The sequence below is a fragment of the Argopecten irradians genome, chromosome 10 (assembly GCF_041381155.1).
Source record: "Argopecten irradians isolate NY chromosome 10, Ai_NY, whole genome shotgun sequence".
NCBI classification, from domain to species: domain Eukaryota; kingdom Metazoa; phylum Mollusca; class Bivalvia; order Pectinida; family Pectinidae; genus Argopecten; species Argopecten irradians.
The window spans coordinates 475,792-493,995 of record NC_091143.1 but is presented as its reverse complement, the minus strand read 5'-3'; the positions used below and the strand labels follow the sequence as shown (position 1 = coordinate 493,995).

The window sequence follows — 18,204 nt, the reverse complement described above, 5'->3', positions numbered from 1 at the left end:
TGAAATGATCACATTTGCGATATTTTCTATAATTGCATGAACAAATAAGGCTTTCAATCGCAACTCCACTTTTTATTAATCATTTTATTTAAGTTTAAATGGGTGGTATACTGATGTATGTTTATGTGTTTTATCATGCTTATGATCTGTGCACTGATTTTATAGGATATGTGTTTTGTGATCACAACTTCAGGGATAATTTTAGAGTAGCCTTTCGACTACGATCCTCAGATTTTGAAAACGATCCCTATGTTTCAGGAAATTTTGTAATATTTCTTTGTTAATAGCCCCTCTAGAATTGTCAAATACTTAAAAGTGACCAACACATATTTCAAATAAAATGATCCTTGCAGCAGGTTCAATATATCAAGTACAATGTACTTCTATTTTGTGATACATAAAAATGAGGAAAACACGTATATTCAGGGAAGTCTATCTAAACCCAAAAGTGCAATGAGAAATTGGGCTTTGTAGCCAAGTGGTCACAACAAAAGGTCATATAATGTAAAGTTTACCATTTTGTATGCGCCATAAAGAAATTGATCTTATTAAGAAGGTGATCATTAGACAGAAATAGTCATTAAGGAATGCTTTATTCTAATAACAAATATCATTTGTTTGCAATATCGTGAACATAATTGGTGTTTGTAATTGTTCACATGTCATAGACAAAGGGTGTTTATTGGAGTAAATACGGATTGGTAAAGGGGACAGCCAGAGCTAGGTGAAATTTGTGATAACAACTTAATGTATGTATACCTTAATAGGGAAATTAATGGCAAAATGTGATCAGAGGGGACAGCTGTTAAATATAAACAGACTGGGACCCAAATACTGACCTAAAGGGAATATGGGGAAGGCAACTTGAGACTCTGATAATGAAGGTTAGGAATGGTATTTATGTTATTTAATTGTTTGGTTCATGTCCTTTGTTTATTTGGCATCATACATGTATAATATATAGCCTTATTCCAGTTTAGGCAACGAGTACCAATACTGTAATTCAGTTTGGCCTCAATAAAGGAAATCGTTGACATGGATACCTGCATTTTCTTTCCTCTCGCCTCTGGGATATATTATACATGTTTATGCCATAATTCGATCAGCCACTGATGTGATCAAATTGATCCATGTACCTCTACGGGAATATTATGTGAATTTAAATTTAATGATAAGGTAAGTATTTCAACACATTATCCCATTAATGCACATGTATTACTACAACCGCTATGCTCACTAAGCCTCGTTTTCGTTCAAAGATGAATATTCATGAGCTAAAAACAATTACAAAGTTAGACCTATAACAGTTACTAGGTCATTTAAATTTCGCTTCACGTGTTATACCGGTTGGTAAGTCTCTTACCTTATCTCTTTGTCTATAACCATGTCAAACTGAATTCCGAATCTCGACAAGATATTCAAATTCCAGCTGTGAAACATCAAGAGACACTCGCTAGGGTAACTTTTAAAAAAATAACCCATGAGTGTGAAATAAATTCCAACAACCACTCGTTCTGTAGCCTCTATTTACAGTATTAGAGAACATAATAGACATTTCTAATAGTAAGCGTGAACGTCCTACATTTTGTTCGCGCGCGGACTCGGACGCGTACTAGGCGATTTCTGGGGATCGTCTCAAAAGAAAAGTTCCATTATTTGTATTTGTAATGAACGTAATTTTAAACAGGACTATAACAGAATTATAATTGAATACATTTTGAACACTTAATTCAGACATTCTTCAGTCATTACGTTGTATTCTGTCAGTATAAAATTGAGCCGACTTACAATGTATATATTTGTTTTATACTTCATGCACAATATGCAGATAACATACATTGCAGTTAATGTTGTACCTCATGTTATAACTTGTGATATAAAACAAGAATTAATACCCGCAATTTACTGGATTTACGTTATTTAATTACGATAAGAGATTCCGCCAGCTAATGGTTTCGTAAAACTCAACATGAGTGCCGCACATAGCACAGTTGGGCGCAAAATGTACGCACGATGTCTGCACGGTGTGCGCACGCTGTTCTTGGTACGTCGTGCGATCACACTGTCACGTTCGCTTTGTGTTGGTATTATTTAGTATTTTGATTTTGGTTGTGTTATTGTATATTGTATAATGTATATATGACGTGTAATCCGGTAGTTCATATTTACGCGGGAACGGAGCCTCGTTCTGCACTATAGGTAAGGTATGTACTGTCACGTGCAAATTGGCGAGTTGGAGTACGCCGACATGATAATGGTGTTTAGCCATCTGTAGTCGGACATGGATATAGTACAGGGAATCAGGCACGGATAGCAGACTGTGGTAAGTCACTAATCTTACTTTACCTGTTATTTCATTAACCTATATTTTGTGGTGTTTTCTATAGCGGGTAAATGCGTTTTTGTATATATCATAACCTTACGGTCCGGTCAATGCGTGACGTTCGATTGGGTGTATGTATGTGTGTGTACGTTGTTTGCGATATATTGAAGTAATAGTCTACAACTTTAGTAACGTTATTGATGTATTTATTCATGTATTTATATATAATAATATAGTTTATTATCATGTTTAATAGTGTCTGTTGGCAACAGGTTATTGAATGGGGTGTGAAAGCATGGAAGCCCTGTAAGGCCATACATGTGGTAAAATAGAATACCTCTGTAAAGTATACTGATTCGCGAGAGAGTAGGCGGGCCATCAAATATCTATTACCTATTGAATAGTTGTTTATTATAGTTATTAGTATTGGATATATACTGATAATTTTTATTGGATTCTTATATTGTATATACCAAAGGGATAAAGTAAATGTTAGGATATCAATGGATGTAAATGTGTGCTAGGAAATTATTATAACTTTCTGTAATTCATCACGGCCATGTTCTGTAATTTAAGTTTCCTATGCCGGAATTGATACCGAAAGTGACGTTGCCAGCAGGACCTGAACTCTGAACTCGGGCAAGATGTGGCATCAGAGCCTCAGCGAAGTAGAGGACACCAGACAGGTCAACGAGGCAACAACACCGACATATACCTATGTTCTCATAGGAGGTGATGGCACGTGTTAGTGCCAATGTTCCAGAATCCGTGTGATTGGAACTGATGGAGCTGGTCGGATGTATATACCTATATATATATGATAAATTTAAAGAAAAATCCTTACGGACGAAATCTAAAATAAAAACAATAACGACTGACTAGTGAGCGCTTTCGCCCCATTCAAGGGAGCTCTTCAGACTGTTTATTGAAGACGTATTATGACGTCATTTGCTGAGAGACAAGATATAAACAATCAATGAGGAAGAATACAAAGAATACAATGTCGGATTAAATAAAAGACAAAACATGAAAATATTTCCTGTGCTCGGTAGGATTCGAACACGCCATGTGCTAGGCAAAAGACAGGGCCACTAACCGATTGATCTACATCTACATATATAAACTGCTTTCGAAAAAAAAGTACCATGAAGTCAACATTCAACTATATTGTTAATAAAACAAAAGTAGTTCAGCAGCAGTTTGAATGAGCACTGTTCAAACTAGGTTTTAGAAGTCTGATTAATTCAGATTCCTTAGCCTCGCGTTTGACAACATCCGCATCATTATTCTGATATAAAGGGTAAATTTTGAACTCTCCTTTAGAACATTCATGTACATGTTTACTTACAGGTAAAAATCGTAAATGATCAGTCCGTATTTGCTGTCTGTGCACTGTCATTCTTGTACGTAATTCAGTATCCGTTTGACCGACATAAAATTCGGAGCATTTACCACAAATCATTACATATATTACGTTACTAGATCTACAATTCATATTCTTTTTTACTTTGAAAGTAAAACCAGTTTTTAATGTTATCTCACTTCCTTCTACAATGTACTTACAAATCCCGCAACGAGGAGTGTGACACTTAGAAACACAACCATAAGATGAACTTCCGAATTTAGAACAAGTTAGGATTCGTTTCAGATTTTTAGGTTGTCGTTTACTATTAATTAAAACAGTACTATTTAGAACTTTTCTCATACGATCACTACCTCTTTTCATGTCTTCGTATTTACTACGAATTATAGGAAACATATTAAAATTACGAGGATTATATGTAGATATAAATGGAATTACGTTATTGTTTTTGTCAATATCTCGAGAACGGGATGTAAAAGGTCCCTTTTCTACTGCCATACGTATACCGTTCTCAATTAATTGAGGTGGATATCCTTGTGATTTCAGATGAGTAGAAAGTTCTTCAAATCTTTTCTTAATGTTACTTTCGTCACTTACTAAAGTGACGATTCGTGATGCCAAATTATACGGAATGTTAACTTTAATATGTTTGGAATGACTGGAATAAAAGTTAAGATAATTATGAGAATCGGTAGGTTTAGCGTATATATCAGTAGAAATAATGTTGTCTTTCAAAATAACAAGAACATCTAAAAAAGGCAATGAATATTCATTAGATTCCATAGTATAACAAATGGAAGGATGTAAGGAATTGAGGTCATTGAAAAAATCATCTACATTCATTTTTTCTGGCCAGATGATAAAACAGTCATCAAGAAATCTTAAAAAAACTTTCTTCAAGCATAATACGATAATCTCTACCATGTTTATTTTCCATAGCGTCGTATAGTTTCTCCTCTAAATAACCTACTTCCAAAGTTGCATATGTAGGTGCGACCTTGGTACCCATGGCAGTACCCTTTTTCTGGTGATAAAAAATGTCGTTAAAACAAAATACGTTGTTTTTAAGTATATATATATATGACAAAGAAGTAATTCTAACGGTGTGGACAAAAGATTGTCGAAATTTCGAGGCGATATGCCCCTTTGTCAAGACACAAGAAGAACAAATAACATTACATGTTAAGGACGGTCACGGATGTACACAAAACATAAACTATGAACACATATTAAATATACAGATAAACTAAAGGGACAATATCTAGGCATATTGTCTGAATGATCCCTTCGGTCAGTCGCTATTATAGGTTGCGATCGCCGAAGGCTTATTTTGTTCATCTATAGAAGGGCATATCAAAAAGGTGTGTAGTCAAAATTAGTTTGAAATTAGAAATTATTTGCATTTGTGCATACGTAGACACTTTATGTAATAAATGTGTGCAACGCTTGGCGTATCAAACAGAGAAGGTGTCAGTCTGTTTGTTTATAAATAAAATATGGACAAAACGTCTAATGAGTCAACTCGCCCGCAGTGAGGATCTCGGTATATATAAGGATGTCCTTGCTATATGGGTCCGAGAACCAAAATGGAACTGTGCAAAGTCAAGTGAACCAATAAAAATATTTGTATATATAAATTATGCGAAGCGTTGTTCGATATGATTTCATGGAAGTACCATAAAATATGTCAACAAGTGAAAAAAATACTGATTAGGACAACTTGCCCCATGTAAAGTCGTCCCAGATGGCCTGTCCGTGACAACTGTGACTCGACATGTTGAAATATCTAGTCACCGGATAGTCTGGTTTGTTTTTGGTGATAGAACAGCGGTGGCCGTTCATCCTGATGTTGAGCGGAGTGCTGGTTTCTCCGACATATTGCATTTTTGCACAATAGGAGGTAAACAACATTTCTTGACTTGCATATCAATTTTTATAAAATATTATAAATTGTGTTGTCTAATCCGCATTTAAATGTGCTAGTTGATTCTGTGTAAGGACACAAGAAATGTTGTTTACCTCCTATCGTGCAAAAAATGAAGAGCTCCATTGAATGGGGCGAAAGCGCTCACTAGTCAGTCGTTATTGGTTTTTTTTCTTATATATATATAATACTATGGCAGACAGTAGGACCCAGGTGTAGCGTGGGAGTTACCGCGAGATCTGTGCTTGAGCAGTTGAGCCGTTACATTTGAAACCGATAAACTTTATGAATGTATGTTAGAGAGTGCAAGAGTTGAGTGTGTTTGTTTTTTTTATAGATGTCTATCTAAAGTTACTAATGTTTGTAATTAATAAATTGTCTATTTTTGTATAAATTATCTGGTTCTCGTATTCATTCCCAAATAACTAACTCGGACGCTTATTGTTTTCATTATGTAGCAAGTTACAAATATATACAGTTGTATATTATATATATCTCAGCAGAGATACAGTAATATGTTATGTTTTAATTACTACAAAATGAAAGGGGACTTACCAATCCGTTTCGCCGATATTGCATGTTTGACCTACAGGTACATTACACTGATTTAATCGTAAGTCATGATCACTCTTCATATCATACCTTGACAACCGTATGAAATATATTCAAAAAGTCATTGCATGTTAAATACCATTTTATTCACATGGTTCTATAAATAATTTATTTCGTTTACCAAAAACTTAAAATATGTAGTAAACTAGTAGTGTATGCGTCATCTATATATATATGTTAGGTATATATAATGTACATTATCTGAGATTAGATAGTATCTAAATCTCCGGCATTGTGAAGACTCAAATGTTCCTTAATTAAAGAAATCATGATATCGTTTTTTCGTTGTGAATATTTGATTGTTTGTATTTAAAGTTATATTTCCTGCAAATTTCACTGTAACGATATGTCGCTTTAACATTTGATATATGAACGTGGACATGTAACTTGATGACTTAGCTCTCCAAAAGCATATGTCGGCCTATAAGAGAGCCGAAATCTAGGAATAATTATTCCTGATTTTGAATAAGGCGCCTTCAATCACCGCCATTTTCAGTACCTTCGTGTGACGTGGTGAGCCAGGTAACAAGCGTAAGCGCACATGTGTTTGTTTACGTTTCCTTCTGGCTAATATGAGCAAATCATGCCGGTATATGTCCACACAGTGAGTATTTGAAACATCTAATTCACACATTGCCGTAAAATATTGTGTGTATCAAATATTGTAATGTGTATTTTCTTTGAAGATCCAGTCTGCTGAGGTCGAACAAGTGTTTTGTTTATGAAAAGTTGTTGACATTTTCTCTTGGTTTCACAACTCAACTCTCGTGTTACTTCTAGATTGTCGCGACGATGTTCGGAAGAGTTTGGAATGATTCGGCATCTTCCGAGCCTATTTTTCACGTGTAAACGTTAAAGAGATTTTTTACTTTTATAATTGAAAGTACTTCCAGTGCTGCAACCTTTATAAAAGGTGGTAAATTTAGAAAGTTTAAACCTCAGACAGACGGAGAAAAACGTGTATAACACTTTATCAGTTTTCACTATGACAAAAAGAGCAAAAGTTATAGACCATAAAAATTTAATGTAGATGATCTCAATATACATTTTCCTATTATACATTTGTTTTACATGTTTGATTTTAAGACGACCCCCAGAAATCGCCTAGTACGTGTCCGAGTCCGTGCGCTTAGTACGTTCACGCTTACTATTGGAAATGTCCATTAAAAGTATATATATATGTATACGACGATTTAATTTTTTTAATGTGAATATGAATGCCATTTTTGTACCCATGTAAAATCTTTAAAAAAAAAAAAAAAAAAAAAAAACATAAAGTAAAATATATATATATATCATAAATAGCATGTAATTCCGAGATTACGGTTCTTTTTTAGCTTTAGAGGCCACATATTTCCGAAATTTCTTAAGATTACTTTTACCTCGCGATCGATATCGTGTTCAAGGTTCTTCTAACATCTAACTAATACTTTTACTTTGTTACTGGCTGGAGAATATTCTTTGAATTTTGAAACTTCGTCTGACTCTATGTATCTTTGATTCATTTGTGCTTTACCGTTTTAAAGCCTGTATGGTTTGACTATCAAATGGTGTTTATTTCTTCATTTCTGATTGAATTATTTTAGTGTATGCCGATCAATAGAAGACTTTAACAGTTAACTAAATATTTCGTATTTTGAATTTGAGTCTTCTGTCGATTCTAAACCATCCACCTAATATATTGATTCGTATTTGATCATGTTTTTCCTTTTTATGATTATACTCCGTTGTTTTGCTGATCTCATAATATCTTGTACACCCAACATCAATAATTAAGGTAGTATGGTCGGTTTTGCCAAGTCCCCTATTGGTTTATAGATTTTTTATCAAATTTTCTCTTGTTGGACTGCTGGTTTTGAACTAAAAAGGAATCTCTGATTGATTCAATAATCTTGAAGGGTCCCAGCTGTCCCAGTGTATATTTTAAAGATTAAAATGCCCAATTATCACTAAATGTGTTACTGCTTTTTTTACTATGTTCTCCATCAGGTTACACGGTGCAATCGTATGTTTGGTCATAATTGTATAGGCATCAAACTGTTAAGATCCGGTGTTTCCTTTATCTAAATTAATTTTAACCCACAATAACTCATTGAAGTTTACTCCCATAGAAATTTCGGTAGCATTCAAGTGTTTTGCTATATAATACTTATCCCTCATTTTCCTTTTCCTGGTCCTGTTTACCGGCGAATACATTGAAGACTTATCAATTATGAATCTCGATTACTCTACTACTCCAATCATATGTAATGTTTCCTATATAAGAAAGTTTATTACTAAGCGTGTCTGCATTTATCTGATTAATAGCTTTGGGTTTTTTCTGTTAACCAACATTTTCCGTGGTTTGTGTTATTTATTATTGGTTCTTTTTCGCTGCCATCGTATTATTTTCAGAGTATGTGTTTCAGGGTTGTTCATTTGGCTTACCACCAACCTGTGGATAGTTTGTGGGGTTTGTTGTTTGTTATTGTCGTTTAACGATGGTTCGGAGTTGTGGGTTTCGGACTTGTTGGGTTCGGACTAGTGGGGTTTGTTGTTTGTTATTGTTGTTTAATGATGGTTCGGACTTGTTGGGTTCGGACTTGTGGGGTTTGCTGTTTGTTATTGTGTTTAATGATGGTTCGGACTTGTGGGGTTTGTTGTTTGTTATTGTTGTTTAACGATGGTTCGGACTTGTGGGGTTTGTTGTTTGTTATTGTGTTTAATGATGGTTCGGAGTTGTGGGGTTCGGACTTGTGGGGTTTGTTGTTTGTTATTGTTGTTTAATAATGGTTCGGACTTGTTGGGTTCGGACTTGTGGGGTTTGCTGTTTGTTATTGTTGTTTAATGATGGTTCGGAGTTGTGGGGTTCGGACTTGTGGGGTTTGTTATTGTTGTTTAATGATGGTTCAAACTTGTGGGGTTCGGACTTGTTGGGCTCGGACTTGTGGGGTTTGTTGTTTGTTATTGTTGTTTAATGATGGTTCGGACTTGTGGGGTTCGGACTAGTGGGGTTTGTTGTTTGTTATTGTTGTTTAATGATGGTTCGGAGTTGTGGGGTTCGGACTAGTGGGGTTTGTTGTTTGTTATTGTTGTTTAATGATGGTTCGGACTTGTTGGGTTCGGACTTGTGGGGTTTGTTGTTTGTTATTGTTGTTTAATGATGGTTCGGACTTGTGGGATTCGGACTTGTGGGGTTTGCTGTTTGTTATTGTGTTTAATGATGGTTCGGACTTGTGTGGTTCGGACTAGTGGGGTTTGTTGTTTGTTATTGTTGTTTAACGATGGTTCGGACTTGTGGGGTTCGGACTTGTGGGGTTTGTTGTTTGTTATTGTTGTTTAATGATGGTTCGGACTTGTTGGGTTCGGACTTGTGGTGTTTGTTGTTTGTTATTTGTGTTTAATGATGGTTCGGACTTGTTGGGTTCGGACTTGTGTTGTTTGTTGTTTGTTATTGTTGTTTAATGATGGTTCGGAGTTGTGGGGTTCGGACTTGAGGGGTTTGTTATTGTTGTTTAATGATGGTTCGGACTTGTGTTGTTTGTTGTTTGTTATTGTTGTTTAATGATGGTTCGGACTTGTTGGGTTCGGACTTGTGTTGTTTGTTGTTTGTTATTGTTGTTTAATGATGGTTCGGAGTTTTGGGGTTCGGACTTGAGGGGTTTGTTGTTTGTTATTGTTGTTTAATGATGGTTCGGACTTGTTGGGTTCGGTCTTGTGGGGTTTGATGGTTCGGACTTGTGGGGTTTGCTGTTTGTTATTGTTGTTTAATGATGGTTCGGAGTTGTTGGGTTCGGACTTGTGGGGTTTGTTGTTTGTTATTGTTGTTTAATGATGGTTCGGACTTGTTGGGTTCGGTCTTGTGGGGTTTGCTGTTTGTTATTGTGTTTAATGATGGTTCGGAGTTGTTGGGTTCGGACTTGTGGGGTTTGTTGTTTGTTATTGTTGTTTAATGATGGTTCGGACTTGTGGGGTTCGGACTAGTGGGGTTTGTTGTTTGTTATTGTTGTTTAATGATGGTTCGGAGTTGTGGGGTTCGGACTAGTGGGGTTTGTTGTTTGTTATTGTTGTTTAATGATGGTTCGGACTTGTTGGGTTCGGACTTGTGGGGTTTGTTGTTTGTTATTGTTGTTTAATGATGGTTCGGACTTGTTGGGTTCGGACTTGTGGGGTTTGCTGTTTGTTATTGTTGTTTAATGATGGTTCGGACTTGTTGGGTTCGGACTTGTGGGGTTTGCTGTTTGTTATTGTTGTTTAATGATGGTTCGGAGTTGTGGGGTTCGGACTAGTGGGGTTTGTTGTTTGTTATTGTTGTTTAATGATGGTTCGGACATGTTGGGTTCGGACTTGTGGGGTTTGCTGTTTGTTATTTTGTTTAATGATGGTTCGGACTTGTTCCTTAGCGACCCACATACGATCTCTACACCCCTGGACTATCTCATAGTAAACCTGAAGGCAGCTCAGGGGAACAAATCTTTTCTTTGAAAAATACAGAGAGAAGGAAGTCCTTCTTCAAAGCCACACAGTAAATCACAGTACATCAAAGGACTAAATTACCTGTTCTGTCATGTTATCCCAGTTTTACCATAAGATAGTCCAGGGGTGTAGCAACCTCGAGGATGGAATTACAACTACATGTACTTCGAGCGGTGGATTTATTAAAGTTGGGAAGTACAGACTTATGGTAGTCGTGGACTATATAGCAATTAATGTAGCGGTGTGATGCTATTGCGGACGTAACTTTGGAATCGGTGCCATTACCACCGGCTGCAAGACTAAGTGAGGCTGTGCATACTATACTTGCATGTTGTTACGTGTTTAGTTAGGTTTTGGTGACTTTTATGTACTATATAAGGAAGTATAAAACTGTTGTTGTTTATCATTGGAACTGTGGATTATGTGAACCATATCTGATTAATGATGTGGTGTAGCTAATGTTGTGAGCTGTGCTGGATGTTGTAATACTTAATTATCAATGACAATTGAGGCCATCGTGATATCACAGCAAAGCATAAGGTTTGGGGACAGATGGTGATTATGTATTTTAGACCGATTGTAATTTACTTCCGTGTCCTGTTTACGATTGATGTCAAAAAGGGTTTTGGCTAATGACATTAGTTACAGTCGTATAATGAAAGCGACCCAGATTATATAGAGCGCGCTTCATTCCAGTTAATTTCCCGCAATTTTAGAAAGTATAAATGGGTTTGTTAGCTTGGGACAAGCGTCGGTTGCTTATACGGGAAATGAAAACGGAGAATATTGAGAAAAAAAACAAATATGATATTTATTTACAATGAAAAAAATGACGTATATGATAAATTTATATAAGTTAGTCGCACACCCTCATTAACACGCACACATGCAAACAGTTTCCCTCAAATGTCCCGATATTGTATCCTCACACAGACGCCCCATAACAAAGTTCCAGGGACGAAATTTCCCTAGGCAAGACAGTATGCACCGTAAAGGTATACAACTCTATTCAGAGTCAAGGTGATGAACACAACCTCAATCCGCCATTCATCCCGCTCAATCCAGAGCTTATAGAGTAGTAGCTTACTCTATTCCTTAGTGTCTAAGACACAACAGGTATAGCCATAAGTTGTGTTGTTCACAAACAACCTTCGCTGTAAGACCACCCTCGCTCACCATAGCTGAGCTTGACCTTGATGGAGGATACATATATATTCCCGGTCGGTCCAGTTGCTTGTGGTGTTGCTGGTATATATATAGCTTGGTCATGGCTGCTGGTTCCTTGGGCTTCAAACTCTCATCATGTGAGGCGAAGCTACAAGTTATTTATAAACAATTATTATTTCCATTTCACACAAACTCCATACCTTTCGAATACATAATCTTATTATAGAACTATAATGAAATTACACTTAGTATTCGGTTTATTACTAATACGATGTAAACCGATTACTAAATAACACATTAAACTGTTAGAAAATATTAAACAATAATGTGCGGCTCCAAAATGTACAAAAATACTCTAAAACGGTATAACACTCAGGGTAGCTCTCATCGGCTTCCATACTGTTTTCAACCCCGCGCGAACACACCACGCTATACCGTTGATTCATAACCGAGTGAAACCCATAATATAGAGTGAAGAATTACAAATATAGTTACCAAACACAAGCATTAAGTAAGTATATTATAATATATAGGGTTACATATGAAATATGACATGAAAAATTAACATAAATACAACATATTTTACCTAACCGGTAAACAAGAGTCACGGTTGACTGGAGAACTGGAGCGCACAGATAACTAGATTGTCTGACATGATAATATCAGGTACAACACAATAATACCAACTAAAACAGAATAGAAGTAAGGTAAAAAGACTACTTACCATAGTCTGTATGTGCCTGGCTCATAAGTTATGGAATATAAGTACTTACTTATTAAAAACACATAATTACCGCGCTATTTCAAATACAACAAAATAACAACATAATGAATACACATACAGACCAAATTATACATGCTTCCGTGACACATCCCCGGGCTTCCGAAGAAAGTGATACACTTTCTGCAACAATCACGATGCATGTAGATCCTATAGTCAACTGAAGTAGTCTGCCCCAACGTTGTCAGATCCCTTGATGGCGCGAATCTTCAGTCTATATAGCAGCATGAGTAGCGCCCAACTCATAAGTCTTGCGTTTGTAGTTTTCGATCTGTGCAGGTAGTTAACGGCTGATGGTCCGTTTCAAGAATAAATTCCTGGCCATAGATATGTGGTTCAAACTTCAGGACTGCCCACACAATTACCAAACACTCCTTCTCGATGATAGCGTAGTTCTTCTGTCCTAGAAGAAGCTTCCTGCTGGCATAGTCAATCGGCATCTTTTCTCCATCCTCTTTCTGCAACAGAACAGTGCCTAGACCAGTGTCTGATGCGTCTGTCCTGCAAATGAACTCTTGTTCCAAATTTGGTAATCTGAGAACAGGTCTGGCCGTCAACTTACCTCCTTCCGAAGACCACGCTCACAAAAAACTAACGTGCAGAAAAGAAGCGAAGTAAGAAGTAGTTCCTAATTGGAGTCCGTCAAACAATCTAACCTAACAGCGTAGTCAAAATAATCAGATTTCCATTCCCATACAAACTAACTTTGGTTATTCCACCGCTTCCACCAAATTGTTAACTTGGGAAAAGCGTTGGTCGCTCATACGGGAAATGAAAACGGAGAATATTGAAAACAAGACAAATATGATGTTTATTTAAAAAACGACGTATATGATAAATTTATACAAAATAGTCACACACCCTCGCTAACACGCACACATTCAAACAGTTTCCCTAAAATGTCCCGATATTATAGCCTCACACAGACGCTGCATAATAATATTCTCCGTTTTCATTTCCCGTATTAGTAACCGACGCTTGTCCCACGCTAACAGTGTACAGTTAGCGCTAATAGCCTTGAGTTCTACTCCGGCCGTCCATAAATAGACGTCCGGTGTGTTCATTGTTATTAGCATTGAGCTCGTGTACGATATATAGTTGTGCAGGTTAGCATTTTTTAGGGATAGGGCTGAAATAGTGCCTTATCGTCAGCCTGCAAGATACCTGTTACACGCGTCGACATGACTCACCGCTTGGGTTTTTACACACTGACGGAAATAACCGCGTGAATAGCCTAGGGTTTGCACGTCCACAGTGATTGTTTGCAGAGTGAGTGAGTGAGTGAGTGAGAGCTGTAGCGGTTGTACCCTTTACACAGTGTGTGAGTAGCGCATGTCTGCGGTATTCCATCATAACTGAGCATTACGGCTCATTATAAATAAGCGTTACTGTTCATTGTAGCTGAGCGTTACTGCTCATCGTAGCTGAGCGTTACTGCTCATCGTAACTGGACGTTAATACTCATTGTAGCTAAACGTTACCGCACATTGTAACATAGCTTTATTACTCATTGTAGCTTTGTAGTACAGTTGATATAGTGTTGTATTATTAAATAGTCCTATATTTGTAATGTAGGTTTTGAGTAGAATCAGTTGTATGTAGATGCATGTGAGTAAGGCAACTCTCTAGACTCAGTATTACTCACTTTATAATTCGCATAATAGTTTTGTAATTGGACATAATTCTGAGCTCAAGTAAGTTCAAACGTATCTGTATAAAGATGCACTAAGATATATTAGAGAATGGTTGTATGCTCAGTGTATCGTACAGTATAGGGGACAACGCAACATCCCCTAGACGGAGTATTACTCGAGAGACTTCCGGGACAGAATTTTGGATGTAGGGGACAAGGTGATAGAACACAGAAATTGTTTTCATAAAAATAAGGCGATTATTCATGTTATCTTACCTAGCCAGCAGTGTTATTCCTGCACAAACATTCTAGATATCTCGTCATATCTTGCCATTTCAGCATAAGTTTGATCGCTTATTGAATTGTCTTGCCTTCCTCTCGTTTATACAGGTAAACCGAATGGCTGCCCTTCAACTGGCGATTGCGTGATAAAGGACCTAGAGTGTAAGGTTTTTCAGTTTTTTATAAAGTACATGTGTTATTTTGGCTTCGCCACTCAGGAGCGACGTAACAAACTTTGATGATAATGTTATCCAATGAAAATGTCAGTTGTGTGCAGATTGAAGTTATTGTTTTCTAGTAAGAAGGCTTGTGAACCAAATCAAATATTTTCACAACGATTAAGAATATTCAGATATTAACAATGTTTTTTTTTTCATTTTTAGGTCCTATGTTTTACATGGATCCAGTGACACTACACAGAACCCGATATATGTCTAGAGACAACCTGACTGTGTATAATGGGGGTCAAGTCAGCACAAATAACTACGTCAAAGGGACCAATTACGTAACATTCTATGAAGGGGTGCAAGCGTCACGTGTTATCACAAACACACAAGTCATTTACTTCGAAACGCAAATTTACTACCGAATCAAACACGACTTACTCGCAACCAATGTTGTGTTCGAGATTGCACTGGCAACAGAAGATGCCATCAATAAAAAAGTTGATCACGTCAGTAGACAAGAAGGAGCATGGTCGGTCATTGCTTACAAGTCAAACACAGAGGTGGCTCTCTTCTTCAAAAGTGATGGAGGTTCTGAAAGGTACAGACAGACACTCGGTCAAATTACTTCCGGTACAGAAAAGCACTTAACGCTGGGATTTTTCGTTAACAGAGTGGACGGAACAATTTCTGTGTTTGATATCATTAGAAACACGACAATCTATACGTTTACGGGAGTAGATCGTAATGAGGATTTGTGGCCGTTGTTCAGTGGTCATCAAGCCTTTAAATTGGATGTTCACATTCGACTTAAAACAGAAATGAACATCAATAGTCTACCTTGTCTCTGCTGTAAATGATGTACTACTCTCATTACCCTTCAGAAATTCCCGGATGTTTTGATCATTATTATCATTCCCTTTTTCTCGTTCATTTGGAGAAAAGGATCTTTTCTGCTACTAAGGGTAAGTGTTATTAAGTGCACCCTTGTGCAATATATAACGATTGAAACTGTTGCATCAATTTAATTTGATTTGAATTCGAGGACAAAATGATCTTTGCCCTGAACAGAATGTAATCACGTGTTTCAAGACCTGTGATGATTGGTCATCCTACTATCATGAGAGAAGAGTTTTATTTCGTTTTAAAAATTTGAATTTGAATCTTTAATTTCCTATTTATATTCAGGAAACAATTTGGTCAAATTTAACTAGTCTAGTTTTCGTCTTTATATTGCAGTATTTTGTAAACAAGTTATTGAGAAAACTTGTACATGGATTACTTTCCTTAGAAAGACAGTCCTTTGAATTTTACCTTCCTGTTGTAATGTCCATGTAAAAGATATCAGCTGATTCGACAGACACTGATATTTCATCAAGCAAGATTAATGAACAAACATCGCTTTGTAGATAAATTGTGTATTTCCGTTCTGAGAGATTTCTTATTTACCTATACTATTTTAAGGTCTTACCTTTGACTGCAGAGTGACACCTTTCTTTGTCCTAATGTCAATAAGTATATAATATCCTTTAACTCTCACCTTAAAGCAGCGATATTTAACATTCCGAAAAATCGCCCAGGTCCTCAAATTTCGGACTAGACAAATACACAGAAACATAATTTGAAAAAGCTGTCTCCATTATATTTTACATGTGAGAAAATGTTTTATTTTACAATCTTAATTGTATATATGATTTTGTATCGTAATTGTTCTATGTTTTCTTATGAACAGTCTATATTGTTCTTCTAAAATGATTGTTCTTATATAGTATTGTTTTTCTAGCATTTCATGTATTTTCATTACACATTATTAATTTTTTTTTTTTTTTTTTTTTTGGAAAGAAATGGATGGTAACATTTTAATAAATCTTCAACAATTCTGATTTTTTGTCTTTAAATTATCGTTCAAGTATTCTTCTCCCTAGTACTATGTATGCATTTCATTGCAAATTATCATTTTGGTTATTTTTGTTAAAACCAAAATATGATGGCATTCGAATCCCTTATATTTCGTTTTGGAAACCATAATACTTTAATATAATTTTAGTTAAAGCCTATCAGAGAGCGCAGCAGTTAATCTATTCTTTCGTTTGTTGTTTTTTAACTGTATAACTAAATAGAAATATGTCAGGTAAATAAAGGATTTCTAACGGCGAACGAATTATCTCCCCTGACCCATCAGTCTTATCGATATTGACATGTGTTTTGTTCTAATTGCTAATTGTGTGCGCTGACTAACTGTACTGATAGAAACCATTTATAGAATTATTAATTGTTAGAATCATAGCTTTGCTGAATTACTGGAATTGAGTTTTTAACAAGAAAAACAATATTTTACACAGGATTCTACTTTCTAATTTCTGCAAAAATACGTGACTGCGGCTACAAAATATATCTCAACGTCATTCTCCGTTGCCAGGCGGAAAAATCCGAAGCGATTGATCACGTAAAACGACTTTTAAGTTAAGATTCAGGAGAAAATGTAAATGTTAGATTCAGGTAAGAATAAATTGGAATGTTTATCGTTCACTAATGTTTTCATTTTGAAGTTTTTCAAAAATAACATGTTTGGAATCACGCGAGATTGTGATTTTGTAATCACGCGAGAGTGTGACTTTGGCTACTGTCTTGTGCAACGCTGGATCTTGTTTGACTACCGGTTTCCGGTTTTCGTGAAAGTTATGTATATTGGATGATTTACATAGAATAACGTTATCGAGACGGCGAACCAATTCCCCGAACACCAACTCTGGTAAAGACAAAGGGAGGTGTTTATGTAGGGAACCCTTTGAAGTTTAGTTATAGTCTGTTTCAAAATCTAACACCAACTGAGGTAACTTTTGAACTAGGTAATTTTTAACTAATATGATAAGATACATTACATGTATAAGATACAATAAATGTACAATTTTGTTAATTAATTGCAAGTATTAGTTTTAGTATTTGTATCAATTATTACTATTTTTCCAAAAATAATCATATGATAATACACACTGCACAATATCTATATTTTACAATAGCAATTAATTTAAGCACTATTTTACACAAAGCCTATTTTTTAAAAAAAACATAAATCAATAAAATTTAAATTTTTATTAAATCATCATATATTTTATTATATCATTTAAGCACTAAGGTCATTCAATGGTTTCCAAAATAATCTATAATGATAAGATGTGTTATCAAAGTGTCTCATATACATTTGGATGTACATATGGTATGCAAAATATTTCATTTCTAGCTAATTTAACCAAGATGCAGGAGCTGTGATGCTGAGTCGGCGTATGTCATCAAGTCGATGGTTCCAGTCTGGTAGCGGTCTTTCAGGGTTGCCAGGCGTCTGTCGATGTTTACATACTTTTTCTTGCGGGGTTTGGTTGGAGCTCCAGCATCTCTCTGTATCCGACTGATGTCGTTCATGTTCTGCATTCCTTGAACATCTGTATAATGGTGTATATGTTGGGATGTGAGTGCATGGGATAGGTTACGTCCGCCTCTTC

The 18,204-nt window shown here is 36.0% G+C and overlaps 1 protein-coding gene across 1 annotated transcript in view; it reads left to right on the top strand.

The window, feature by feature from the left end:
- The window catches only part of LOC138332504 (uncharacterized), a 33,281-nt gene extending 15,733 nt beyond the window's left edge, over positions 1 to 17,548 (top strand). The window contains exons 2-3 of the mRNA XM_069280510.1: positions 14,649 to 14,702; positions 14,924 to 17,548. Coding sequence (XP_069136611.1) covers positions 14,649 to 14,702; positions 14,924 to 15,564 — 695 coding nt within the window. The 3' untranslated portion in view covers positions 15,565 to 17,548. The remainder of the gene's footprint in view (positions 1 to 14,648; positions 14,703 to 14,923) is intronic.
- The last annotated feature ends 656 nt before the right edge of the window (positions 17,549 to 18,204 follow it).